General features: G+C 38.8%; 3 protein-coding genes across 3 annotated transcripts; 2 read left to right on the top strand and 1 right to left on the bottom strand. All coding sequences in view use genetic code 11, as the record gives it.

Moving 5' to 3' along the window:
* Positions 1-1,966: 1,966 nt before the first annotated feature.
* On the top strand, positions 1,967-5,576 carry EGR_09698 (G2/M phase-specific E3 ubiquitin-protein ligase; the record flags this gene model as incomplete). The annotated part of the gene is made up of 5 exons (XM_024498947.1): positions 1,967-2,116; positions 2,156-2,437; positions 2,497-2,732; positions 3,427-3,756; positions 5,195-5,576. The coding sequence occupies 5 exons, from the start codon at positions 1,967-1,969 to the stop codon at positions 5,574-5,576; spliced, it is 1,380 nt and encodes a 459-aa protein (XP_024346649.1).
* Positions 5,577-6,473: 897 nt separating this feature from the next.
* On the top strand, positions 6,474-9,469 carry EGR_09697 (hypothetical protein; the record flags this gene model as incomplete). Its single annotated transcript, XM_024498946.1, has 5 exons — positions 6,474-6,648; positions 7,466-7,549; positions 7,584-7,647; positions 8,755-8,853; positions 9,352-9,469. The coding sequence occupies 5 exons, from the start codon at positions 6,474-6,476 to the stop codon at positions 9,467-9,469; spliced, it is 540 nt and encodes a 179-aa protein (XP_024346648.1).
* Positions 9,470-10,975: 1,506 nt separating this feature from the next.
* On the bottom strand, positions 10,976-20,545 carry EGR_09696 (hypothetical protein; the record flags this gene model as incomplete). The annotated part of the gene is made up of 6 exons (XM_024498945.1): positions 10,976-11,700; positions 15,369-15,497; positions 17,385-17,558; positions 19,550-19,772; positions 19,847-19,956; positions 20,479-20,545. 6 exons carry the CDS (start codon positions 20,543-20,545, stop codon positions 10,976-10,978), a joined length of 1,428 nt encoding a protein of 475 aa, XP_024346647.1.
* Positions 20,546-27,128: the final 6,583 nt, after the last annotated feature.

Genomic DNA, 27,128 nt, shown 5'->3' with positions numbered 1-27,128 from the left:
TTAAATGAGGGCACATGAACTCTGACATTATATCAACTATTCTTTTATTCAAGACTAACCATATTTTTGATAGTCCTACTAGCCAAAACGGCGTTTTATGCGATGAATGATTTACTGCAATAACAAACACATATTTTAATGTGATATCTATCTGACGATCAGTTTATCTATCCATCCGCATGTCAACCTACTCGGTTGGAATCGAGAACACACTAGTCCCGTAATCACCTGCTTACGAAAAGCTTGTCTTAGATTCAACTCTGTCGCGGCTTTCAATTTATCACCGTCAATCGAAGTTCAACATTGCGGATTTTGATTGTCACATTTTCCACCCTTCCCTCACAGCCCTATCCTTAACAAGTGGTCCACTGATGCCTCGTATTAATGGCTCAAAGTTCAGCTAGATGAAAAAAGGCTAATTCAAACATTGCTACGCGCTGTTAATTTAGCAATCAGCAAAGGCCACAAGATAAATAGGTGAGTGTGGGTGTAATGCATACCGAGCCTTGTTGATAAACGAGGATTGTTAGTATACCCTTAAACAGTTTTATGGAACAAATTTGGCCAATTTATTTTTGCCCAAAAGAAACTCCGGAACTCAACACAAATTTTCCTTGTTAAAATGTTATGAAGTATAAGGGGAAGTTTCATATCCAGCAAATATTTAACGGTAATGCCTGAGCGCCCATGATGTATACTTCACAATATAACAGAAGTAGTATGACCTATTGTCATTTAAACTTTTAACATTTTTAAGTAATAACTGGTATAGCTTTTCTCGTTTTTATTATTTTCCCATAGCCATACTTCATTAATAACTTAGTCTTTCGCAGCATGCTTCTATATTTATCTCTTCCTCTCTGGTCTTCGAAAAGACCGATCCGGTAAGGGCATGTATGCTGGTAAACGTTAACGTGGGTATGGCTTGTGAGCTCACTTCTGCCTAGAAGAAATCTAACTCCTTCCATGTCACGAAACTGGTATTCACTCAACGCCCCCCACCCAAAAGGTACATTTAACCAACATGTGTGTTACAAGCATACCAAAACAAATGCCAGATAGGCGTAAAAATTTATGCAGTTGGACGATAACAGCATAAACCGACTTATGTTACGAAGTGAAACAACTAAAAATCATCTAATAGATATGTAACAATGAGTGCTCCCAGAAGTGTAAATAATGTGGATTGAATGCCCGTAATGGGCCCATGAAGTGAATTATGCAATGCGAGGTGCTATTAACTAGAACACGTGCCAAAAAGTGGAAGAAATGCAATAAAATTAGTTCGATGAAAAGCTCATAAACTGAATTTAGTTTGAATCAAATTGATTGTTTAGTTAACTCTCGGTTTGGGTGAAAGAACAATTTGTGTCTTAGCCATTGAGTTGTTGTCAGGCGGACTGACTTCTAAGCCATGCCAGAAACCCCAACCTCTCCTGTGTGTCGAATATAGATAATCTGCTCTAGCATTTTGTCTTCCTTAGTCCTTAGGGAAGTCCCGGGGAGCTACAAAATTTCATAAAGCTTTGTAAAGCAAATGAGCTCCTATGTGCCGTTGCATCGTTTATTGTTCAAAAAACGTTGCCAATAATTCGTTTATAATATTTGGTGTGCTATCTAACTACAGCAAAATATACATATATTTTTGGCAGGTTTAGTGAAAATTTGCCAATCCTTCACTACTAGTCCCTAGCAGAGGGGCTACGTAACCAAAATTCGAAACTTCTGTTTTTATTTGAAAAATTTGGGGTTATAATATCTAAATTGATTTTCTGTCCCTAATCGACAAATTACAAATTAAGTTTCACCAAAAAAGTATAGGTTACAGAATTCTTACGAGCAAAAGGTGGCCAGACACAACTATCACTCTAGTTTTTACCATAATTAAGTAATCAGTCTATTTCCTAAGTTTTGTTTAAAGTGGTGCTAGTACCAAGTACAAATGAACGGGTTTAACTCGCTGCGGATGTGCGGCTCGCCTGCCGTCGGGGGGTTTCTTTCTCTCCAGGGTGCCACAAAACAAGCGACATGTGCTTTTTGCAAGAACTTATCATCGAATCCAGTACTCGGCGAAATTGTCCAGTCACACGAATTGGCTGTTCACCTGAACTGCTTGGTAGGGTAATCATTACCATTATTGGCTTGTTCCGAGTAGTATGCAGCTAGTGGGTTGATCCAAAGAGTTGATCCAGACGCAGGATCACTTACTGGAAGTGATCAGTATATGTTCGGGTTTGATATTCAGGAAGTTAAGGCAGAGATATGTCGTGGCCGTCGTCTTCACTGTCGCTACTGTGGTATTGTCGGTGCTTGCGTTGGCTGCATCAAAAAAAGGTGTCAATACTCCTTTCACCTCCCCTGTCTTTATGACGCCAAAGGCTTTGTCTGTTTTAAAAAGTCATTTGAGGCCTTCTGTTACAAGCACCGACCGAAACAGGTAATGTTGTTCTTGTTTCTGTTTTCTCGGTACTCATCGTATTCTGTATTCCAAGTCAGCTTTTCTTTGTCAAGGATCTTGTGTCACGCCTGCTTGCGTTTAAAGATGATCCCCCGACTTGTTGCATCTGTTTGTTCAGTGTTGCTCCCGATGACGACAACAAACCAAACACCTCAAGGAATCCATTAAAGTTGCCTTCTAATGGCAAAGTAATTTGCCCCATGGAGTCCGTGGTTATCAGTAACCATGCATTTTGCCTGGACCAGTTTCCTGTCCGCAGACAGCAGAGGAAAAGGTGGTTCTCGCATTTTTTTTTCTTGATAAAATTGGGTTCCCCTAGAGTTTGTCCCTGCATTTTGTGATGTCTTGGTTGATGGCTGATTCTGGCTTCTCGGAATGGTTTTCCAGTTCTGTTTTAGTGTTTTATGCATAAATGTTGAAATTTGCATAGTTCAATTTCATTTATTTGCATCATTGACGAAGTTAAACATGGGTTCTTTAAATCATTTTCGGAACTTCTCTTTTATATTTTTGGATCATGTGCTTGGATGCTTTGGCTTCAATATTCACTTTTATTACGAGGTTATTCTCATTGTTTACTCTCGAAATTTAGGCTTTATTTTGACTTCGCTAGACCGACTGAGCTGCAGAGGACTAGCCCTATGTATTTCAGCCTAGCTCATGCTTGGAACTTTCGCTCTTTCATGAGAAACTTATGGAATTCGAATTGGCCTTTTGCCTGCCTTCCAGTTAATTCGCTTACTGATTTTCCATTCACATCAAATCCTCCTTTGATACCGCTTCTTGAATATACCAATGCCTATAAAGGAACCGGTAAACTCTGCTATTGAAAAACCATGCATTTCATGTGAAGTCTAGCAGTGTTTATCGCTCACTTTTAGTCAATGTGCAGTGTTTTTTTGCCCTTAAGTTATGGGACGTAAGTGTGCGTTTTGCCATCAAATTCCTAACATTTTCTCTAATGATAGCCAGCGGGCAGTGAGTACCAATATGTTTCAGAAATCGGATGCCTTAATGGCACTAGTATCACAACAGCAGCCTAATTGGATGCGTCGCATCCTAAGCAGCTCTCCCGCCCCTCTTAAAACGACCGGTAGAACATTACTTGTGACGACTTTCGACGCGTGGTGTCATGGAGTGATTCACGGCGGCTGTTGTCGCATCGCATGGATGCATCGGGAGTGTGTCGCTGCCTACGCTTGCTCTGCTGGTCTGCATCATGTAAAGTGTCCAATTTGCTTCGATCGGGATGTCTTTATTCCCACGATTATTGATTTCGGTGTCTGGGTGCCTGATCGGTGAGATTACTGTCAAAAATTTGTCCCCTTTTAACTCAGATTTTTACTTATATTACAACTTCAAAACCTTCTCAGGGGGTTTTAAAGTGATTGCAGTTTTATTATTTGAGCAAAGTGGTGTGCTTATTTAGCTCATGAGATTGAACTGTTGACGTGAGATCATGTACTGCGCTTTCCAATGCCTGTCGCGTTTATTTTAATGCAAACGTGAGTGAAACAATTACATCTATGTTCTCCTTTGTTCTGACTATCAGCGTTCATCAGTGCTCCGCAGCTCAAATGGATGTTTCCTATCCAAATTTGGTCTATCGAATCACATTAGGTGCGTATCCACTGTAGTCGTTGGACTAGATCTCATGGAGCCCCAGCTTGGGGTGCATTTAACTTTACGATTTTAAACTGTTTGGGTCCTTACTATGTTTCAATCATTTTACGGATGGGGATAAACGTAAATTATTACATAACAATAGGCCTCGTTAATGCGTTTCGCTTTCACGCATTAAGGAAGAAAAGCTTCCGATATCCGATCATTTGACTCATCTGAAACTCATCCAATTTTTTGCCTTATTTTTCGTTAATGTTCTCCTCTTGTTAGATAAGTGACAGCCTTAAATTTCATTACCTAAGAGTATCTTTCCTAATTCAAAGGGTGGTTATCCATTTTATTAAGTTGTACCTATAATTGCACTTTTTAGCACTTGCTATTTTGAACCCTTACAATATCTTGAGTCTGTCTGCTTTAAATACCAAGTTTAACTTGGTCCTGAAGCTGCGGAAACTAGCTTTCTGGGCAATTTGTATGATACTTGGAAAAGGTGCGGTAGCGGGGCGTACCTCCTAGAAGTGATTTAACCTGTTCTCGATAATGAGTGATGAAACAATTCGTTTACTTCTACATCTGTGCAAGTTGTGGAAGCTACTCAGAAAAGGGTATCATTTCCCTTGCACAAACAAATGATAATAGGCCAGCATATCATTGGTCATTCCCATGCGATTCATTCGCTGTCTCACACTTCTAGAATTCTAGGAGACTGTGCTTGCTTTGAGTATACATGGTGAATTTTAGATGTAATTGCTTACTACTTGATACAACGAATGAAAGAAAAGCGTCTCTAGAATTTATCATTCTAATGGAATAGAATGTTTGAATTTCAATATAATCTAGGGCATATGTTTAAAATAGCTGTAATATACCCGCTTAATATTGGGAGAATTCAGTAATATCTAAGATGTAATGTCATAGAGTTCGGTCCTCATTTTTACTTGATGACTTTGAACATTTCATACTCAAGTAGGTACTATTTTCGTCTGAAGTCTGTCTAAACACCGTTTTTACTGTAAAATGGCTGGATGTATCCTCACAAAATACTCATTTGTACGCGGAGCCCTCTGCCCTTATGCTTCCTTCCACGGTCTGCCATTTATGAAAATCTTTCAGAGATGCCTCTTGGGAGCTGGAATCTGGTTCCTCCGCTATGTCTGAAACGCGTCCGCTAAGGAGACTTCTTGAATTTATAGCGGACGAAGAAGCAGACTTAGAACCACTTCCTTCGACACAACATAGGCGCTCCCGTCCACCACCTACCCGTGCTTTACCACGCCGACGTATTACTACCGTGTCTGCAAGGCCTCCTTCCAGACCAGTTTTACGAGAGTGTAGATGTGTCCGTTCGGCTTCATTTCACGAATGTATATTGAAAACTTCCGCGGAGGCCGTCGGAGCAGATGAAGATAAGGAAAATGTGAATCCGTTGACTCGGTCAGCTAGACCAACTCGACTGCACAGTCCCGTACCTTGCAACAACAACGATCCGCGATGATCCCAAGGCTTTCTTTTCGAGCAAGTTTTAATCTTTTGTACAGAGTATTGTTTTTAATAAGCACTTAACTTGTTTAAACAAAGGCACAATTTTCTGTACAGTTGGATGAGGAGGAGTATGGAGAGTTGGAGTGCAGATGCTGACCGTTGCTACTACTGTTGTGGTTCTCATTGTTGGAAATCGAGCTAGTGAGGAGGAGGCACCGACTTTGTCTTGCCTTCGTAGTTGTTGTTATTAAAGGAGAAAACAGTGAGAGGCTGTGAGTTCTCATAGGTCGAAGTATGATCGTTTTGTACGGTTGAGTGGAGGGTGGACGTATGGTCAACTGCTGTGATGGAGGCGACTCAGATTGACGGGCCAGGCAGCCGATGGATTGTGGTGTTGTCGGTGTCTGGAAAAGGTGGGTATATCTTTAGAAAGACTTTAAAATATTGACAAATTTAGAAGTTTGGTAGATGAGGTCCACGTTCATGGAAGTATATGAGCTAATTGACAAGTTTTATTTGTATATACGTGCTACATCCCTCCATCAATGTGGCGCAGGGTATCCCTTTTCTATGTTTATAGCATCTTCGGGCGTCATGGCTGCTTGAATCCTAGTTGTGATCATAATCATACATTTTAGATATAAGTGCCAGCAGTATATAATGTGTTTCTGAAGACATGGTTCATGTTGGAATTGGTAGGACTGAAAGATCAGAAATAGTTTGTGGTGTTAGAATCTCATACACTATTGAAGTGTCCAAATAAAGCGTCTACTTTATGGAAAACGTTCTTGAGGTGCCAATACGACCAAAATGCCCAGGACACGGCGCTTTTAAATCGTAAAAGTATACAATGGCATAGTAACCTTTAATCGAAGTAATATCACCTATTCAGAGATAAAAACGCGTCTAGATGGTTGTCTTAACAATAGTTGGAGGTACAAAACTATTAACTGAGTCAGAAAAGATCGTGGGAATCGATCGAAAGATCAGGTGTAGCTTTCGTGGATTTAACTGGAAAGACCACAATCTCATTATATGCCTTAATAATATCGAGGCAATAACATTTGGAAATGACATTTATCGAAGTATATTCGACCAAAAAACAACTTGTGATTCTTTGTAGTTTAGCTTTTCTGTTTTCTACTTACTGGAATTAAAGTGCAGTAGAAAGCTGTTTTAACTGGCACGGTTATGTATGCACTCCTTGGCTCTAGTAATGAATTCGATTTGGCTAATCACTGGTCATGGTTATCATTAGAACCCGGACACTCCTCCTCATTTCTCTCTCCTACGTAGTTTAATGCACTCTACGTTTATAATGTCCGGTATTGGAGAAGTTTGAACACGTCAAGGATGAGCTGTAAACTACATTGTACGCGTGACTACTCTCATTTGCTACCGGCTCTCTAGCTCTTCTGCATTATTCCAGAAATGTCATTGATGAATTCATGCACCTGGTGCTATCACTACCCACCTGTAATGAATTCGAATGCAAAACATAGAGACTATCGCCATTGATGTTATTTGAAGTAACGTGTTCTTTGTCGTTGGGGCAGAGAAATGCAGGTGGTTGAAGTTGGTGGGAAGGAAAAGGAGACGGATCGGCAGATAGAAGGACCGGGAGGGTTCGGAAATTCTTCCGAGGACAGGCTCTGGATGTCTGATCGTCGTGAGCTATCACCATTGGTGTTGAAGGAGTCGTAGTCGAGTTCTCTTTCGGTCCACATAACTGTACTTCTGATGCCAATTCTCAGTGGAATAAAGTGGAGCATTTTATTACAAAATTCAATCATCAGAATGTAAGGAAGTATTTTTGCACAGGCCTCGAGGAAAAATAAGACTCACTTTCTTTCTTGCAGGAAGAAATAAGAACGTAGATTATATTGATTGAGATCGATAAAGAGAGGAAGATGATGAGGACCATTACAACCGTTTTATCAAAATCGTTGTTTTCTGAAATGAAAAAAAGACAGGAATTATACCAAAGTACGTTAGGTATGTGTGCGGAAATGTGGTCTAGTGATAACTTTTGTTTTCTTATCTGCAATAAAACTAAGGTGTTTTAAGCGCCTAAAATTCCAAATGTAGGAGTAGGGTGGATTTGTTGATTACTTTGAGTACACATTGCTCAAATGTTAAAAATGATTGATGAGTTTTACAATCTTGTGGGCATTGGGCATTTCATTTACTTTCACAAAGTACTCGGAAAGTACATTCTTTTCCCACAATTTTTGGATTCTATATACAAAGTTTAGACTGATTTAGCCAAATGATTCTGTGAAAGTAGATACTTAACTCCGCAGACTTCTCAGTCTACGCTGATTGAAATTTCATCTTAGTATGGCCTCTCTGTCCCTCTATACCCTCATGAGGGAACAACCTTCTGCATTATACACTCTATTACGGGTTCAAGTAAGAATCAGGGCCTCACACTGTTACTCGTGAAAGTGGAACGTATACTGGTTTTGTGCCCTAGTAATTTCAAGTCAAAGCCTATCTGTCACAGCCTAAGACAAGTGTTAGAGGGGACATGGGGAGATTCAGATTGCTATTCTGCGAATGCACTCCCCATGTAATAATGTTTACTGAAATACTTTCAGTAGAACAACACAAAACGTAAACCGCTCTCTAGATTGAAGTTACAAATGTGCTGGGACCTTCGTTAGTTTATTCCATATAATATTAAAACACGCAAAAGGGATGGAGTTCGGTAACCAAACGATTTAAATTCCCCAATGAAATGTCCTACGTGAAATGCTTCTGGAAATAATCAGAGTAAGATTTGACAGCATCTCGGTCTAAGCTTCTATTCAGAATTGCCACCAGAAGAAGTAACTTAGACAAGATTTTTGAATGAAAAGCTAGGTGATTGGTTGCTTTCATCTCTTGAATTTCTTAAGTGACTTACACATCATTTGATTAACCACTGAAAACCAGTGAATGGAGTGCAGTCATCCTTAATTTTTACAGCTCAAAATCGGAGTATTTTATGGAATGCATAAGATCATAGCACAAAAGACTTAGTCAGTTTGACCATTTGGAAGATCCTGCAGACTTCTCCTTTTTGGCAATAAATTTAATGAGAAAGAAGTAAAAACTCTTTGCAAATGTGCAACAGGTGCTTAAGCGTCCAAAATCCTGTTCCTGACTCTTTTACGTGAATTTTTTGTTAAAATGACAACTTTGTTCAGTTCTGATGCCTTTTGCTTCACTTTAAGTAAGTTCTATAAAATATTTGGGAAAATTGTTCGATATTTCAAAATAAGGAAAGTAGAAATGAAAGAGGATAAGTAATGTTACCCCAATTTTGTTTGTACCCTCAAGCAAAAATCAACCAATTTGCACCAAAAGATAAACCATTTAGCAACTGGAACGAATACGTCAATCGCCCAAAAGCTGTTACCTCCTTCTGTATAAGCGACATCGTGTTAAGGTAGCCGCGAAAATTTCGTCTACAGTGAAAGGCTTTTCCAGTTTAAGGAAACTCCATTAAGTAAGATAAATTGAGTCTCTGCATCGGCATGGTTAGCAAGGCAGCAAGGCATCCGGAAGCCCAAATATTTACTTCTCCTTTAAAAGGCACATTTAGGATGCTTAGGAATAGGTTTCACGACTGAACTGAATTTCCAATGCTAGAGCTGAAGCATGAATTTGAAATGATCACGTCGGTATGCTTGGGTTCTATACTTACACCCGCAAACACCAGAGACGAAAATGGACAAAATATGTACCAAATGTGATGGTAAATTGAATTCTTGGGGCTTTAAATAGGCGTATCCTAAATTCAGTTTATTTCAATCAAACCGAATGAGTCATTTGGTCGCTCAAAATTGCATATCTTCGATTGATAATTTAAACAAAGAAATAGATGAATCCGGTTATTTGGCTGTCCTGTCTTCTACTTAAATTTTTGGACAATTTTCCTGGCCACGTAACTCCACCACACCTGGAGGGACATGAAATTCTCCTTCACCCGATTATCTATGGCACGAAAATCCTTGGATATCAAAATAAAAGAGTATAAATTTGCGGATTTGGAGATACACGAATTTCTTTTACTGATTTACTTTGACATAACGCTCATGTCCAAAGAGGCAAGTTTTATCTTCACTTGCAATCTAACTACACCATGGTGTTTTAATTTGACCCCCGTGGCGCTAAATTACTAGCCCATGAAATGATGTGTTTCAATTTTCATTTTTTTTTTCTACTAATATATTTTCCGCAACAAATGTAACTTCAGGTCGTTAGAATACTTAACAGCCAGCTTACCCACCAAAATATGCCGAATCGTGTCCCGAGACTTGGGTGTGGTCTCGGTTAAAAGTTTCCATTTGTAATATGAAAAACTAGGTAGTGTTAACCAAATGGGCTTCTTTATACGATTTCTGTGTGGATGAAAACTTGAATTTTGTTCAACTTTTGTGATTAACATTTGCCATCGACAAAGAAATGGTGTGCTATAGCGTCTCTAATATAAAAGGTTCCAAAAAGAGGGTTCAGTCTGTGCAAATTTAACGCATTTTGTATTTTTTTTGAATGAACAATGAAATACCTGATATACGTGCCGCCATCTATGCAGCCGATTCGAAACACCAAGCAATGATTTGTGTAGGAAGTATTCTATATATAAGTGGTCTACTCTATGTGTGAAAAATTAACTTAAGTGGTGGATTTTTCAAAAACGGTTATTCTTATCTGCTAACGTAAGAAGTACAGTATCCTATCAAGTGCATTATTAAACATTTTTGGTTTTTCAAGCATCAAAATAACTTATGGTAGATTAAAATTGAGCGGTGCTTAATCCAAGGGAATTACATTGAAGAAAGAGAATTTTAAGCCCTACACCGTTTCAGTTATGATAACAGATGCTGAAGACACCAGTAAAAAAAGAATTTCGTCAAGTTGCAAAAGCGTGGAAAGGATTAATCAACTTTACGAGGTGCAGCTTTGTTGTTACTCGGAATCATATCTGGACGAAAATTCGTCTCTGGCAAAATGTATTAGGTTTCAAAACATTTCCTTGTTGATTTTTAGGATACTAGTCTCCTTTAAGGACTTTGTTGAACCTGTTAGCAAAGATTCATTCATATCGTAAATGTCCATCTTTTTGCGACTAGTTTTGCTTATCCAACAATTAACGGTTCATATTTGCATTTTTAAGGCTGTTGAATGTGAAATACGGGATAATGTTAAATCAAATATTGAAATTCGGTTGTTTTGAAACTACGATGTCCTGCATTACAGCGTAAATTTAAGCATACCTGGTCACAGTTATTTACCCAGACTACCACTTTTTCTTGTTCACAAGGTGGCGAAATCCTTACACCGGGCAGGATGTGTTTAGTTCTCTTATAACTGAAAGCTATCGCCAGCTGAAACCCTTGTCTTGCAGCTTCCTTTAACGCATTGTTACCCGTCATTGAAGAAGAAACACCAGCAAAACATTATTCTCCACTTACTCTTGCTTTTCTGCTGTTGTTGTGTGGTCATTGAAGTTCTATTATTTCCTTCATGTTTGCCTCTGATCGACCCTCGTGAGTTCAGCTGTCCAACGGAAGAGCCCAGCCATGGAGATAGAGTACGTCCAACACCTGAATCTACTGCGGTTGACTTTCTAATCGGTTCCGCAGTTGTTGTCAAAGTTACGGTGACATTTACAATCTCCGTTGACTTTCCGGCATGGAAACAGCCCCAAGTGCCTCCCACAGCTGCTTCATGACGATCAATGATGTAGCGAAACTTCCAGATGTTATACATGTCTCGCACGAACAAATCTTCAACGCATTCAACCGTGAAAAGCTTTGGCTTGTCTGTACAGTCTGGAAGAGAGCACACGCGACGACAGTTCTCGAAACATAGCCGTGTTTCAGGTACTAGAGGGCAGAGCAGGTGAAGAGAATGATCTTTCGAAGGGAGACTGACTTCACAAGTAATGATGATGACATCAGTGGACTCGTCCACATAGAGAATGAACTCCCCAGGAACAGAAGGAGATAAGAAAGAATTTAGTGAGGAAGAGGAGGAAAGAGATGGAGAGACAGAGGAGCTGTCACTTTCGAGATTGGGCGGTGTTTTCTCCGCTGATACTATCCCAAAAAGTGCATCCAGTTTATCCGGAGCGTCGCCGTATACACCTAAAACGGAAAGAAGCAGTTATTTTTACGACAAAGGAGCTCTAAATCTTACATCATCGCTATTGCTGTTTTAAAGATCCGCATTGTATACGTTGAATAAAAAATATTCAAAATAACTTCATCATTCCATTAAACACATTAATGATGTTGCAATTTGGTTACGTTATTGGGACGACTAGGTTTGTTTCAGCCTAAAATACCATCAATTTCTAAGGAATACCACCAAATACAACTAAGTCTACCAAGTAAATGTATCTAAAGTAGAAAACAATGAGTTTAAATTGACATATCAAAGTCTCAATTATTAACAATGTCGGCATGGTTTGGCTTTAAATGAGAGATGCAATACAAGTGGATATAGCTCCGCCTTCTGTACAACCAGCTGCACTATTGTAATGAACACCATATATTTTTTGGCCGAGATGCATAGGTCATAAGTTAGCAAAAGTATCAATCAATTATTCAAATGGATAAAATTCCTCAAAAGTTGGTCTATCCACTCAAGGCCAATACGCATGGCTGGAATAAATCAAATTTTGATTTTTATTTCGGGAATTAGCAAACGTCCATCTTCAGCAATTTGTATATTATTTAACAAAAATGTGATAAAGTTAATCTAGTCTCTGCTTTTATCCCACTAGACTTCCACTCACGAGTGATGCTCACTGTTTTAATCTTGTAAGGCAAAAAATTCCTTCATATGATAACCACTATCTCCCCAAAATTTTTCTAATACTATTCGGTTACAAAAAAATGCTCTCCTTCGTTCTATGCGGATTTGTCAAAAGAACAACAAAATAAAATTTATCGTCGTTTATGGGTGGGTAAAAGGTGAGCTTTTAAAATTTGGAAGCCGACGGTCAATAATAACTTAAGCAAAAATCTGAACAGTATTTTGAATATGACTTTAAATTTCACCAAATTTGACAGTGCCATCAAAACTTGGACTTCTAAAAAGGGCTTTTTATTTAGGGCAAACTATTCCAAGCTAATATCACCCTTCAAGTTGGTTACAATAAGTCCCCATTCGTTTATTCAAGAGATTTGCTGTATTTTGGCTGCAGTAAAATTTAAAAATATACATACCAAAATATAACATGCACTTCAGAAGAATGCAGTGCAAAAGAGTCATTTTAGGCTATGAACTCCACCTCAAATTGCAAACACTGGCGAGGCGAATATAACCATCTGATCCAGGCTCTGATTGGTTGGAAACTTAGCTAATCATTTTACACCCGTTATTCATGGCCACGTTTGCAAGTGATGTTTACACTTTTGCAAAAATTAGTGGAATTTCAAACCCCTAATAAACGGTATAAAAACGAGAAAAACGCTTTGGTTAGAGGTTTGGGTAGTCTAAGTGCAAACCACTCGTATTTCTGGGGAATTGTACGATATATAATCAAAGAACTAATCGTTTTTGTTCAAATACTATTTTGGGATGATTCACTCAGTTTTGCTACCATTATGCAGAATCCCAGGTCTTTCCTAAGGCCATATGAAGTCATAGCTGTATGGCGAAAAACGTGTTACTAGCATACAGAGAGAGGCTACTGAAACGGCCAGAAGGCCTTGCCACTGAGCGGAAGTACAATCTACGCTGACTTAAATAACCCCCAGCCAAACATAGAGTAAAACAAACTATCGAGGCATTACAATCCTAGACTAGTAGAAACCAGCTCTTCCACAATTTTCCAAAGGGATAAAAAAAAGCATTAAAATTTTATTTGCAGGGTTACGTTCGACTACTAGGAGAGAAACTGATGTATTGTCGCTAAAAATGGACACTATTTTCTACCACTACCTAGTTATTAATCAGGGCACTTTTTGCCCACCTATGAATGCTTTGCGTGCGAACATAATCATGCCATTTGTCCTACCAGTTCTGAGAATGTTTACAAATAAACAGAAGTTTACAGCAATACATCACTTTTACAGTAGAAATCACCTCGTCTTTGTGTCTTCCTGCAGCAATAGCCATGACAATATTTCTTCTATTGCAAGTATTTCAAAGACTTGCTTTGGGGGGATGCTAAAATGCGTCATTTAAAACATTTTTAATCGATGTGTTTATTTTGGTTGACAAAGAGCCTAAGAAATCTTCACTACTGTGGTGATACCTCCCTGAGATGGCCTTTTTATTTTCCTTAGTTCCTTTAAGTATTATGTGAAACAAATTGTGTAGTCGGAGGTCGGTTTAAAAAACACACCGGAGAAATGCGTTTTGAGTCTGAAAATTCACGTTCCTTTTTTTAGTCAGATTGGTTAAGGATGAAAGCACAACACTGAATTTCGTCGTTAAATGTTTTCGTTGACTTCATGAAAACAATTCCATGAATGTTGATCATGCAAATCTCCCGTTTGGCAAATTTCATTGACATTAGAGCCTTAGCTCCTGAAAAATTACGCCTTATGTATTTTTGATGACCAAATAGACTGAACATTTTGGATTTTCCCAGTTTCTAAAATTATTTAAGAAGTAACCTCTAATTCGAGTGATTTACTCAGTCACCCATGTCAAAATTTCACCCATTCATGATCAAAATAAGCAACATTTTCCAAAATTCTTTCCTCATTTTTAACAAAAAGGACATGAAGAAGTTTTAACTAAGATTTATGCCGATTCCAACATTTTGTTGTCACCATTTTGAATAAATTTAAAGAGATTATCTGTACAACTTCCAACCTCTCCTGATTTTAAGCTGCAGAATTCCGCAAGCTAGTGAATACATTGTTTTGCGAACCCAAACGCTCGCGTATACAGACCTTTTATTTTTGGTTGACGAGCTTTGACAGTTAAGGTGTCAAATACATTTACTGTGGCAGTTGAATTATGCGTCTGTTAATGCAGTCGGATATTTTGCAAGGCGACAATTCGTGAAACCGTTTTTTTTTCACGTGGCAGTTTTGTTGGTGTGTGACAAGGCCTTGCCTAGATTTCAATGTTAGTATTGCAGATAAAATCTGCCTATTGCTAAAGGAATTCGGAATTGCGCACCTGGTAATTATGATCGGGAATTTCAACTTCTACCTCCCACTCGACAGGTGAAAAAGTAAGGAAAGTCCCGCTTCATATTCGAAGGCCTTTTTAAATCGACATAAAATAATGAACCATTATACACTTGAAATGCAAGGTCTTTAAAGAACTCGGTAAAGCGAGAAGGATGAGACGTTGGAGTTTGGATGGATTCCCCATATAGTGCTCTCTTCTATCAGGAAGCACGCGATAAGGGTCTTTTTGGTGCAAAATTACTCAAAAAAACAACTTTTTCAACGAATACAGCAAATGCACCCAAGGGATGTATCGATCTGGCATGGGGATCCTACTCCTTCTCCCCGTTTCTTGTTCTAAAAGTAAAAATTAAGGAAAACAAATTGCATTTAATGTTCCTGAAGTCTTATTGGAAAATCATTCCTAATAAAAGAAAAATTGATAGGAAGAAATTAGATTTAACAGATAAAAGTGAAAATTTGGATAACATGATGGGGTATCTTTAAGTTGCATGACATAAAAGAGCAGACTCAGAGATCACGGCTCTTTTAGTTGCGGCTAAAATAGACTACCTTTGATAGAATCTTGACTGTTCCGTGCCACAGATGGACAGTTGAGTGCTGTATCGAGTAGAAAAGGGAAAGTGAAATTATTGAATTAGATTTAACTTACGTACTCAGATGAATGACGATGAAAATTTGCTGGACGCTCTTAAAGTCACCAACATCAGCATGGCAGGTTAAAAGACGCAAGTGACTGCGCCAGTCCAAGGGGATGTCTGCATCTACTGTGACGTTGTATTCACCTAAAGTTTTATAAGCAACATCAACGAATTAGTTGAATGTCTTCTCGATTTATTCAGTTCATCACCACGTAAGAATCATTACACGTTCAAACGTTCTTCCACTGGTCAAGCCTCCTCAACCTCCCCCCCCGTCCTAAAATAAGTTTTACGGCAATATTCGTACGGCCAAGAGATTCCAAATTTTATTGACTTTAACACCTGCAATCAGATTGTTTTAAATGAGAATTTATTATAGATAAAAACAGTTTTAGGAAGTGTCTTGATCAAAATTTAATGCTATCGCGATATTTAACTTTGGTAAAACACATTGATACGGTCTTGTGCGCTAAAAAGAGGTTATGTCTGTCAAACTAGACACTGCTCGTCAAACAAGGAGCGAATTCAAAGGTTGGCTGAGGAAATGTCAATTTTATTAAATGTTCAATGTCTCTTGTTTTAGGTGAAGGAAAAAGTGAAATAACTACTTCACCAAAGCTTTTTAAATAAGGTCGGAAAGAAGTAAAACGAGTTGAACAACCTATCAGAGTTGATGTGAATATTAATTGAGTTCAGAAGTTGGCCCTCTAAAAGCTGTTTTGTCTGATTGAATAGTTTAGTTCAGTGGCACCCACTTGATTAAATATTCTTATTACATTGTAGGTGACATAACATCTGGGTTGGCAACCTCACGGTGTTATACGAAACTGATTCAAAAACAATCATACATAGCTACGAATACTCATTATATATAATCATCTTTCACCCTTGTGTATCCTCACAAATGTGGGAAAAATAAAGGAGAAGCTCAAACTCTGTACTCCTCCTGGATTTTATTTAAAAACGACACCTACTACTGCCTCGTGATCGCCCTACTCCCTGGCCTTGGGCAAATGGAAATGCGTCACCACCCCATCGGACAATGTTAAATAACAAAGTGGAAAGAACGGCTTGTTTTTCGTGTACCTTATGTCTGGTTGAGGAATGAATTCATCACTGCAGGGAATGCAGGTTATTTGAGTGATTATATAAGGAAATTGGCATATTTCAAATAAAAAACAGACAAACTTTGAGTAAAATGTCAAATAAAGAAGTCGGTGTCGCTTATTAGTCCGACTAGTTAGTCGTCACTTAAAAAAAACACTAAAATAAATCCCAAATTTACAGGAAACACGACAGAATTTGTGGAAAAAATCTATTGAAACTTCTCATCAAGTGTATAAAGACCTGGTATTTTCAAAAAAACCGGGACTCTGCTTAAGTTAGCTTTATGAAGAGTCAAGGGCGAGATTCTGCAAAATAGCACGATGAATAGTTGCTCTCCACTGGTATGGAAGCCTACTTGATATTAGTTAATCATCGCCATGTTGCGTTCAATCAAATCTAGGGACAACTCTTTTTCTTACTATAAGATGGCAATGAACTTAGACAACATTAGTATCCCCAAAATGTGACTAGCCCTGTTCATGGTCACTAAATATGGGGGGGGCGAAATATTGCACCCTGGGATGTAAAGCTAGCACATTTTTTAATTTACAATGTTCCCATCACAAAGACACATAGATGAATAAACTTTTGTGGTAAGATACGGGTTTTGTTTTAGCATATATTAGCTAAACTAAAATGAAGCAGCAAATTCCAGACTGGGATGGAAAGTTGCTTTCGAAAAGCATGATTGAATCAAAAGTTAAGGTTTTTTAAAGAAGAAAAAGTTAAGAAGCTACTTTAAGTTGAACTAATCGTGACAATTACGTAAGGTGAGTTGCTCCCGTCGACGCTACTTAGCAGGTAAAAAAACGTAATTTGGGTAATTTATGTGCTTGGTGTTGTTGACGGAAACAAAACAGAGACTGATCTAATGCTCCAGTGGGAAACTGTGATCAATGAAACACTGAAAGGTGGTTTTCTTACCATTTTCTTCAACGACTTTGGTCGGTGACGTGGTTTTGATCGGCTCCCCACCGAACATGATCCGCAGATTAGGTGTTCGACGCACACCCCTGGCAGAACAGGTAGCCCGCACTATGGCTTTCTCCCTCAAGTTTGTTCCATTTCGCAAAAACACTTTTAAAAGCATTGTCTTATCTAGTAGGGGGAGGGCGAAAGTAAGACTGCATTCGGCAATCAATTGCCCTAGTGCATCCATTAAAATGTCGAATAGCGCTTGCCAGAATAAGTGAATAACCGGGAATTTTATCAGCACCAGCGAAAAGAGTAATTGGAGCATTTTTTTAATTAAGCAGTAGGTTTTTGCCAATGGGATTAGTCTGTTCGCGGGATTAGTTAAATGCTAATTTCGGTTCGAAAAAGAGACGAAAGTGACTGATTAAAGTCACTCCCACGGTTTGTTTGTAGGTTTTTTAAGCAGAAAAGCTGTCTTTTGTAGCGTCTCGACATTTTTTGCCTTTCAGGGAATATCAAAAATCTTTGACCAAAGCACGCATACTGGGTTGAAAGAGTAAAGAAGGTCATCGTGCCTAGTGCTGTAAAAACCACTCCATACTACTTTCGCTTCCTTTCCTTTTACTTTGTTTTAAATTACACTAAATGCCTCCCTTTCCTTTGTTACACAAATAAAGCTGGTTCCCAAATGTGGGGCGTGTTTTAAGAAAAAAATAACTCTGAAAATCATTTAGAGTTTCACGATTCGGAGCACTTGCTACAAAGAATAGTGCACATTAATTAGTTTTTAATATGAGATTCACAGTTTCAGTAATTCCATTCAAGTTTTAAGTTATCTGAACAAAATAATATATCAAGTTGTGTAAAAAGAAAAAAGCGTTAAGTTAAAGTTTCTATGAAAGAAAAACCAGAGTCCTCAGATCAATTTTTGAAATATATTTTGGTTTAAAACCCCTAAAGTTACGTTAAAAGTGATTTAATCATCCAATAAAGAAATAGGGACCACTTATTTTAGCTAACTTATGAAATTTGCAACAGTTGAAAACATGATGTATCACGTATCGTAACATGCAGTAGCAGATACTGAAGACGAAAAGGTGGTCTCCTTTGATTCCGTTTTAAATGGCTTTTAAAGTCGAACTGTGCTGAAACGATTTGAGGCAAATGAAATGTATGACTCAAAAAGGATAGTCCGATGGCTCGATTACCCCGCCAGTTGGCGTGGAGTGGGACCCACTTAAGTACCTGGCACGTTCCTCTTCTGATGCCTTAGTGGAGAGGAGGAAAGTTGAGTACCGCAAATTTCAAGACCTTTGATTACCTCCAATGTTATATGGACATATTTTACGCATTCATTTCTCTTAACTGTTGGAGACTAGACTAAATAACTAAGGACCAAATTCTGTACAAATGTAAAAAAACGGAAATGTACCTCTATTCATCTCAAATCTCAATATTTTATGATGTTGAAGTGGCGCTTCATATTTTAATTTCTTGAAATGAATTGATTCGAGGGGTTAACTTTTAAGACCCCTTACTAGTTATAAAGTGAAGTGCCAAGTTGATGTTTCCTTAGGGACAAAAATTCTGCAACAAATGTATTCCCACCTTACGTGATCCTTCACCAGAATGTCTAATTAGTACTGTGATGAAGAAAGTTTTAAGTATTTTGGCAACAATTCCAATCAGTCGTAAAGTGTCCCCTACAAGCAATCGGATTTGCTTAGTTGAAACTGACTTAAAACAAGGAATATTTTGAGGTTTGAATTTTCAGCAAACTTCAAATACTTCAAATGCATTGCAGATATTTGTAAAAATTTGATTCTGGATTATATTAACGGGGTCAGTAACACTTTGTAATGCTCTAAATGTTTGTGTAACTCTCGATTTTAATAGCGGGCTAATTAGGAGCCCCACCATTGTACTTCTCCCGGGCGGCATGGCCTCCTGACCACGTCAGTAGCCCTTTAGCCCTTCTCTCCGTCAAAAATGCATACTCTGCCCGAGTATTATACCTTTTTTTGCCTGCAGAGAAGTCTCATGGCGCTATACTTTTATTATCTGCTTCGTAGATATTTATTTGTAATAAGTGAAAGATTAAACAAACTTTTATTTACACCGAGCCTACAAGCACATTCATGCTACACTCAAGACCAAAAATAGAAGCAACTTACCATGCACGAGTACCTTGGACGAGACCTCATGAATATTGGAATCCGGATGACTTGACTTGCAAGACCAGACACCGGAATCCTTCTCCTCCAAACGTTGAACAAAGAGGTAGCAAACCGGTATTCCACCTTCTTCATCTTCTTGACTCATGTAAATCTTGTATCGAGGATTCGAGACCTTGCTCGTGATATTAATCGAATGCAACAAACAGCCTCCCACTAGCTTCTAAATGGATCGGTATACTGTCAATGGACGCGTTTTAAACAAGAAACCAGAATATCAGATCACCTGCAACTTACATCGTTCACATACCAGTTGATAAAATCCGGTCTGACTGCTGGCTGGCAGGCTTGATAGACATTTGTACCGAAATCTACGGTCAGATTTTGTGGAACCACACGAAAAGGCTCTAGAAGGGCAGTTAAAAAGAAAAATCACATTGGATGCTTATATTTTTCTGGGAAACTTTGTCGCAATTTACAGAACTAAATGTGTTAATCCTCGGCAAAGGGAAAGCTTAAATGCGATTAGAGGGAATAAGACAGAAACGGATAGTAAGTTGAGTGGAAGCATATTATCCTTAGCCGATCTTATTTTCTATTCCAAAGCGATAAAATCTTCATAATGTGTTGCGATTCATAAACATTAATAAGTACTTTATATATGATCACTTTTTTCGCTGAACCAATTGGAAAACCCGGGTATTGAGATTAAAGGTGGAATGACTGCACAAGTCCCACATAAACAGTTAAGAAATGCTTCTTATTTCCTTGCTTTCAGTGTGACTATTTTAAGGGTTTCGCAGATTTCATCACTGATAAGTATCCTAAAGCAATGCTGTTAAAGAGACAAAATAGTCACAACCAAATCTAGATGGGATGAATAACTGTAACAAATTAAGTAATTCTTTGTAAAGTTCGATAATATTTACCAATGCTTGCCCAGACCGTGACCAAAATAATAACGAGAAGAGATATCAGAGTACACTTTGCTGTCATCGCCGATCAAATGTTGCTTGATGGGTGTGGATATGCCACAAAACCAGCACCAAGACAACGCATCCACTTGATGCATCTGCAATGCAAATGCAGGCGATAGTTTTCCCATTCCACTAGTGTGAAGGATGAGAATGGAGAAACTGAAGGACTGGATGTCCACCTGGGGATGGCCATGGTTATTGTACCATTCATGCACTTTTGGTTCCACAGACTCCTTGCATTGTATGCAAATGCGTGTTTTATGAGCCTGTTAGCTTTGAGGAGTGTCAAGGAGGACACAAAGATTGCAGCTGAAACGTTAAAAAGGTATAATTGTAAAAGATTGTGATGCACTTCACAATCGCAGACTTAAACGTTGCGACTTAAAGAATCCATTAGCTAGCGGCTAATGTACGTTACAGATCAAATAAATTTAAGGCCTTACAAAACGTTACAAATTTTAAATCAAGTTGCTAAACGCGTTGCAGTTTGTCTTCAAAAAAACTTATGCAGCCAAGTGTGGAAGTCAGTTTGCTCATTATTAGATGGAACGAGTTGGATATAAGGCCTTCACCAGGCTATACATTTTCGATATAACAGATCTTTTTCACTCTTTTTAACGCGCAATTATTTTGAGTGCGTTTAAGAGATGTTTTAAGAACGGCATTGTGTAGAGTAAATGGAACCCATGGCAAACATCGAGCTGTTGTAGGAAACCCACTTTCCAGAAATAAAATGAAACATAAACTCTGAAGTAAAGATGATGTAGTTAACCTCTTCTCTGTAAATGATAGAGGTTCTTTTATGGTATAAGTATGTCAGCCCATTCTGGTGACATCTCATGTTTTATGCTTTTCTTCATAAAAAGTGCAGTGTGATACTTTGATCGCTAGCTTATCTCTTCGCTTTGGTGTTGCGGGTGCTCAAAACTCCTATTTTGCACTTCTACTGGGCGACATGGTTTCTGGACCATGTCAGTAGCCCCAAAGCCACTTTATGCTTCTGCAGTTTACATTTCGTCCTAGTACCATGGCTTCTTCCGACTTCAGGGAAGACTCGGGGGGCTACTTTGGTGGTAGCGGAAATCTAGCTCCATCCTAAAGGACAACTACCCTGCTAAACAGCTTTGTGATTGAAGAAGATCATACGCTGAGGATGGAAGAATCTGTGATGACCCCTTGAGAAGGGCTGACTATGAAGCCTATCTTCAACAACTACCCTATTACCGTGTTCAGCAAGAATACTATTAATAAGTGAAGCGACACTAGTACGAACCATCTGTAAAAGCGAGTTACGAAATTGTCTACCATACCCTTTTGAAGACGTCATTTATGCAAACTCCCATTACTTCCTCCTCTTCTCTACAACCTGGATAGAACCCAGGCAGATGTGTGCCTGGGCAACACTGATGTGCGAACAAAGTGGCAAGAAAAAATAGACACGATATACTATCCTAACAAAACTATTTTAAGCTCTGTCCTTTATTAAACTACCCTGCTTTTGGGCCGATCTTTCTAAGACTAGCAGTGTACATTCATGATGGCCTGCACATTCCCCTTTACCAATACAGTTCCAAAACAGGATGAAATTCCAGATCCAGTGGAATTGTTAAGTGGCGTCAGTGACGTTGCATCTTAATATCTTCTCAGTTGCACCCAAATCCGATGACTGACACAGTTGTTTGAAGGGCTTTGATGGTGGACGGGAGAGATTGGCCCAAGAGGGTGTGGGAACGACGCCTGAAAGTAGAGGGGGTCTGTGTAATACTTTAGTAGTTCGTTTAGCTCTCCGTTTTGCACTTCTGCTTGAAGGCATTGCCTCTGGGCCATGTCAGCAGCCGCCCAGCTCTTCTGCACACCAGCACTATATATTCTGCCATACTGCTATAATATCTTTCGTCTTCAGGAAAGACTCGGGGTGCTACAGTAGGATTGTTTCTAAGGTAATCAATTTACTGCATAGTCCCTCAAACAACAGTCAAAGTCATTATTCTATGCTTTTTGTGCCTTTTTATCTTTTTTACGTAAATGCAAACCTTTTCACTTTCTTCATTCATTAGTAAAGACGAATAAATGAAACACTTTCAAAATTTGGAAGATCTATTTCTATCAAGGTTATTGAAAGCAAATTAGGAAAAAGCCCTTCTTTAGGTTCATATTCAAATAAACAACTATTGCTGTGATCTGTAAAAGAGGTGGTTTTTTTAAGCATCCTTGAAGTGGGTTTATAAAAAAAGTGGAATTACTCTTGCAAATTTATATTTTCTTGACAATAGTAAAGCCAATTCGGAAGCCCTCATCAAAGGACAGCTAGTCACACCTATTCCATGAGGAATGAAAATATGTAATTTATGAAATATTTCTGGGATTTATGTACAATAAGGGCCATTATCCAAAGCAATTTGATGACTCACTGTTGTCAAGTAGCGAAAAGTCTTTTGGCTCTTAAAAAGTCCCCAAGCGTTTTCAGTTCAAAATCTTAACGAATGATAGTGGAGGTGGCGATGTACACAAAATTCGAACTAGACATAGTAAGCAAAACCTTATATATGCATCTGAGTGAGTGTAAGGCACACCAGTGTGGTACCTGAGATTTTACTGTCGTTTTATTAATTTAATGTAGAGCGTATGAAATGAAATACTCAGTTCTATTTAATATCCAATCAATAATTTCATCAGGTGCTTGAAAAGTACTTTGTGAAACAAATTTTTACACGCGGTCTCAAAAAACGCTAGCCATGTAGCGCCCCGACGTGATAGAAGTCAGAGTAGCGTGGAGGAGCTGAATCTACCGCCTTGAATTGGAATCCATGCCACCGAGTAGAAGTGCATTTTGGGGAGACACAAGTGCCCGCCTAATCGAAGGCAGATTTGAACAAGCTATCAATAGCGTCGTCGTTCACAACGTCTTCCTTGGTCAATCTTCCACTTTGGCATTCACAAAAGTTGGTGACTTAAAAAAACACCCGGGAACCAGCTGCGTTAGCTATGGAATCTGGATGTAACTGAGATATTTGATACCATAGCTACTAATACATTTCCGCAATTGCACTGAGTCTGCGTCTGCATCTGAATCTTGAGTTTCGACTTAACAGGGAAATGTACTGTACTGTCTACACTACTGGAGATTGAATGACGTATCTCCGTCGCTAGTTGTATGAAGTCTTGCCTAAAAGCGGAATCACTAGAGCAAAACCGGGGTGTAAATGATTTCGGTGGCTAATGTTTTTGCTCCCATCTCACCTTATCACTTTGACCTCGCTACGATGCTGCCTAGCTACGTATCTATCTAGACTCTCTTTAGTTAGTAGTGGTGAAGGTATCCCGTATTCGCTTAATTGATATCTTCATAGAGGCGCTGTAGACAGCTCCGTTGCTAACTTTTCCAGATGGCTTATGGCTGGTATTACTGGCTTCAGTTATTAAAAGCAACTCTACAGAACATGGAGCTGGGGTAGTTGCGGAAAGTAGTCATTTTCAATCCTTTTATTGGATTGTCCCATCGATAACAAATGACCTTCTGTCGCGTTAAGGTTTAGCATTGAGAGATGGAAATCACTAATGAAGGGCCTTGAGTCTTCCTTGAAGTCGAAAGGACTCGCAGTAGGATGGCTAAATTGTTGACGTACAGGAGAGCTAAGGCTACTTACATGGCCTTGATTTACATTCCGCCAAGCGCAAGTACAGTCTGTGGAGACTTATGTGTCCGCGTAATCGAATGCAGAGCTAAGCAGGTTATCAAAGTAATGTGGTTATTTTCATGCAAAATATGTCGATCTGTACAGAATACTGGAAAAAAATAGAACCTGTTTTTATATCAGGTAATTTTTTTTGCTAATTTTATTAATTAGGATGAAACTTTAAATGGATTAAGCACATTGAACACTAATGGATTACCACCGATAGCAATCTCATCCAAAAGTCTATATAATAGCTCATGCTGAAGTAAATTAATGAAACTCAAAGAGGCAAAGGTATTTGTCTTCGTTAACGCAGTGAAAAAAACTAGACGCCCGTGGAAGTGGCTAGTATGTGTTTCTTGCCAAGAAAAAATTCTCAGTATCAAGTACGATTTGCTCTGGAATAAACCACCGTAGAATACGAAGAACAGTTTTAAAAATAAACACATTTGAAGGAGTCAAACTCGGATCTTTACAGGTTTATTTATCCTTTTTCATTATTTTATTACAGGCTAAAGAAGAGCCGTACTGTGTAATTTACTGAACAGACTTTTAGGTAAGAAGTGATGGTTTTTTGCTTTGACATAAATGATTGTAGCAAAACCTTACGCCTGTTATTTGCTATAACTGTGTTTGGTCGTCTATGGGACTTTAAATGCACGATTAAACATGAGATTCTTTTTTAAGTTAGTCAGGCGGTCCTCCTAATTGCACAACCAAGCTTGTGAATAGATCCGCCGTAAAATAGGTGCAGATCAGAATGTTGGAATTGTAGCACATCAGAACTTCTTCGGAGAAAAAGAGCAATACTCGGGCAGAATGCGCATTATTGACCTACAAAGGGGCGACTGGCATAGTTCGGGGGCCAAGTTACTCTGTAAGGGAATAATGGCATAGCCCCTAATTGGCCCTTTACTAAAATCGAGAATTAAACAAGCAATTAGCAAATTACAAAAATACATCCGGGAGATCAAAAAACCAAAGTGAAAACAAAGTGAGGGTTAACAACATTTGTTGCAGCTCACAGAGGTCTAAACGATTCATTCCTTAGAGAAAATGTCGATTTTAAAGTATGCATTCAAACATTTTGCTGGGTTTTGTTGGAATGGAGTGCCAAATCAAAGTCAGGACAGCGCAAAATTATTTTGTTTATGAACGTAGACATGGCATAAATAATAAAATGCACGAGGACTTTTATGATTTCCTTTAATTACTTATGATTGAAATAGGTGTAAGTTATGTGGGTTTCTCAGTAAAGTTCAGAATTTGACCTTACCAGAATATCTTCGGCAGATACTTTTCCTAGATATCGAGCCCGTCAAAGCTCTGAAATCTAAGAGTTTAAGTAATAATAGTCTCCAGAGTTTTATGGGCAGTAAAAATTAAAAGCATGGTCCCCATTTACACATACCTTGAGCTAACTTTGTGACATTTTGTAAGAAAAAACTTCTCTCTCACTCTCACTTATCTACAACTTATATTTTCATTTAGGGTAGACGGAAAATGACAGGCAAAGATGACACAATTACTCTGGGAGAGAGCAAGTGGACAACAATAATAATATGCATAAACTTTGCATCAGCTTTGTTTAATTTACCAAAAATACCTTTCGAATTTGAGTTTTCCTAAGTGCATTTATTTCATTGAACCCAAAAAGAGCCAACAATGGCCATTGAGTTTAAATTTACTAGGACTGTTTTTAAGTAGAATTAAAATTCCTATTTTTATACGAAAACGATCCCAAGAATTTTTCCCAACCATTTGCTGATTATCGTTAGGTAACTTTAGATAGATGATTTGGGCTACAAAATTTGACGATGACAGTCGGAGGAAGTATACAATATTGTACTTAGAACTGCATAGGAATAATTGCCGTTATTGTAGCTTCCCAGGATTTCCCTGAAGACGGAAGAAGACATAATACTCAGGCGGAATATGTATTGTCGACACACTGTCGGGTTTGGGGCTACTAACATGGCCTAGAGGCCGGCCCACCCGGCGAAGATACGGTGGCGAAGCCCCGAAATGACCCGTTGTCATAATTGAGAGTTAAACGAACAATTGAAGTATTACATACCCCCCCCCCCTCTTTTGAGCTATGACCCCGGCATTTCCATTGATCCAACCCAAGCGTCAGTCAGCAAAAAGTCGTCGGTGATGTAGGAAAAACGCAACCACGAGTCAGTCGCTTCTGCCACTAAATTTTATGCAACTGAGAAGATACTTGACCTCAACGTCACTGATCACAACAGTCGATTCTAATAGATCTGGAGTTTTGGTCTGCATAAAAACTGTATTGGAGGGACGAGGGAATGTGCTGGCCATCGCGTGTCCATCGTTAGTCTTAAGAACATTGGCTTAAAAGCAGTCGGTTAATACAAGACAGAGTTTAAAATAGTTTCTTTGGGAAAAAGTCTCACGACTGTTCATCCTTATGACTTTATTTTCACTTCAATTCTGTCAAGCTATATCTATCAGATCTTCTGCTAGGTGTTGTCACAGATTCTCTTATCCGCAGCATATGCACCCTTTCCGTCACGCTGTTCTTTGAAATCGGGTTCATATTCCGCTGTCATCAATGTAGCCTCACGAGTCTTCCCTGAAGACGAAAGAAGACATAGTACTCGGGTAGACTATACATTATCGACATACAGCTAAACTTGGGACTACTGGCATGGCTTGGAGGCCTGGCCACCCGGCAGGAGTACAATGGCAGAGTCCTAATTGGTACGTTGCCGAAACCACGAGTTGAATAAACAATTAGGGTATTTCATCATTAAGTAAAGCCACTCGCCTTAAATTCTAGTACAACAAGACAGAAATGTTTGAGCTCTTAAAACTACCTCTTACTTGACAGTGGTACTTGCCGAGTGATATGAGATTGGGTGGTCTATGGGGGTACGATCAGCTTGTCCGTTAATAGAA

Source organism: Echinococcus granulosus (assembly GCF_000524195.1).
Source record: "Echinococcus granulosus chromosome Unknown EG_S00161, whole genome shotgun sequence".
In the NCBI taxonomy this organism is placed as follows: Eukaryota; Metazoa; Platyhelminthes; class Cestoda; order Cyclophyllidea; family Taeniidae; genus Echinococcus; species Echinococcus granulosus.
This window is presented reverse-complemented; position numbering and strand designations above follow the sequence as displayed.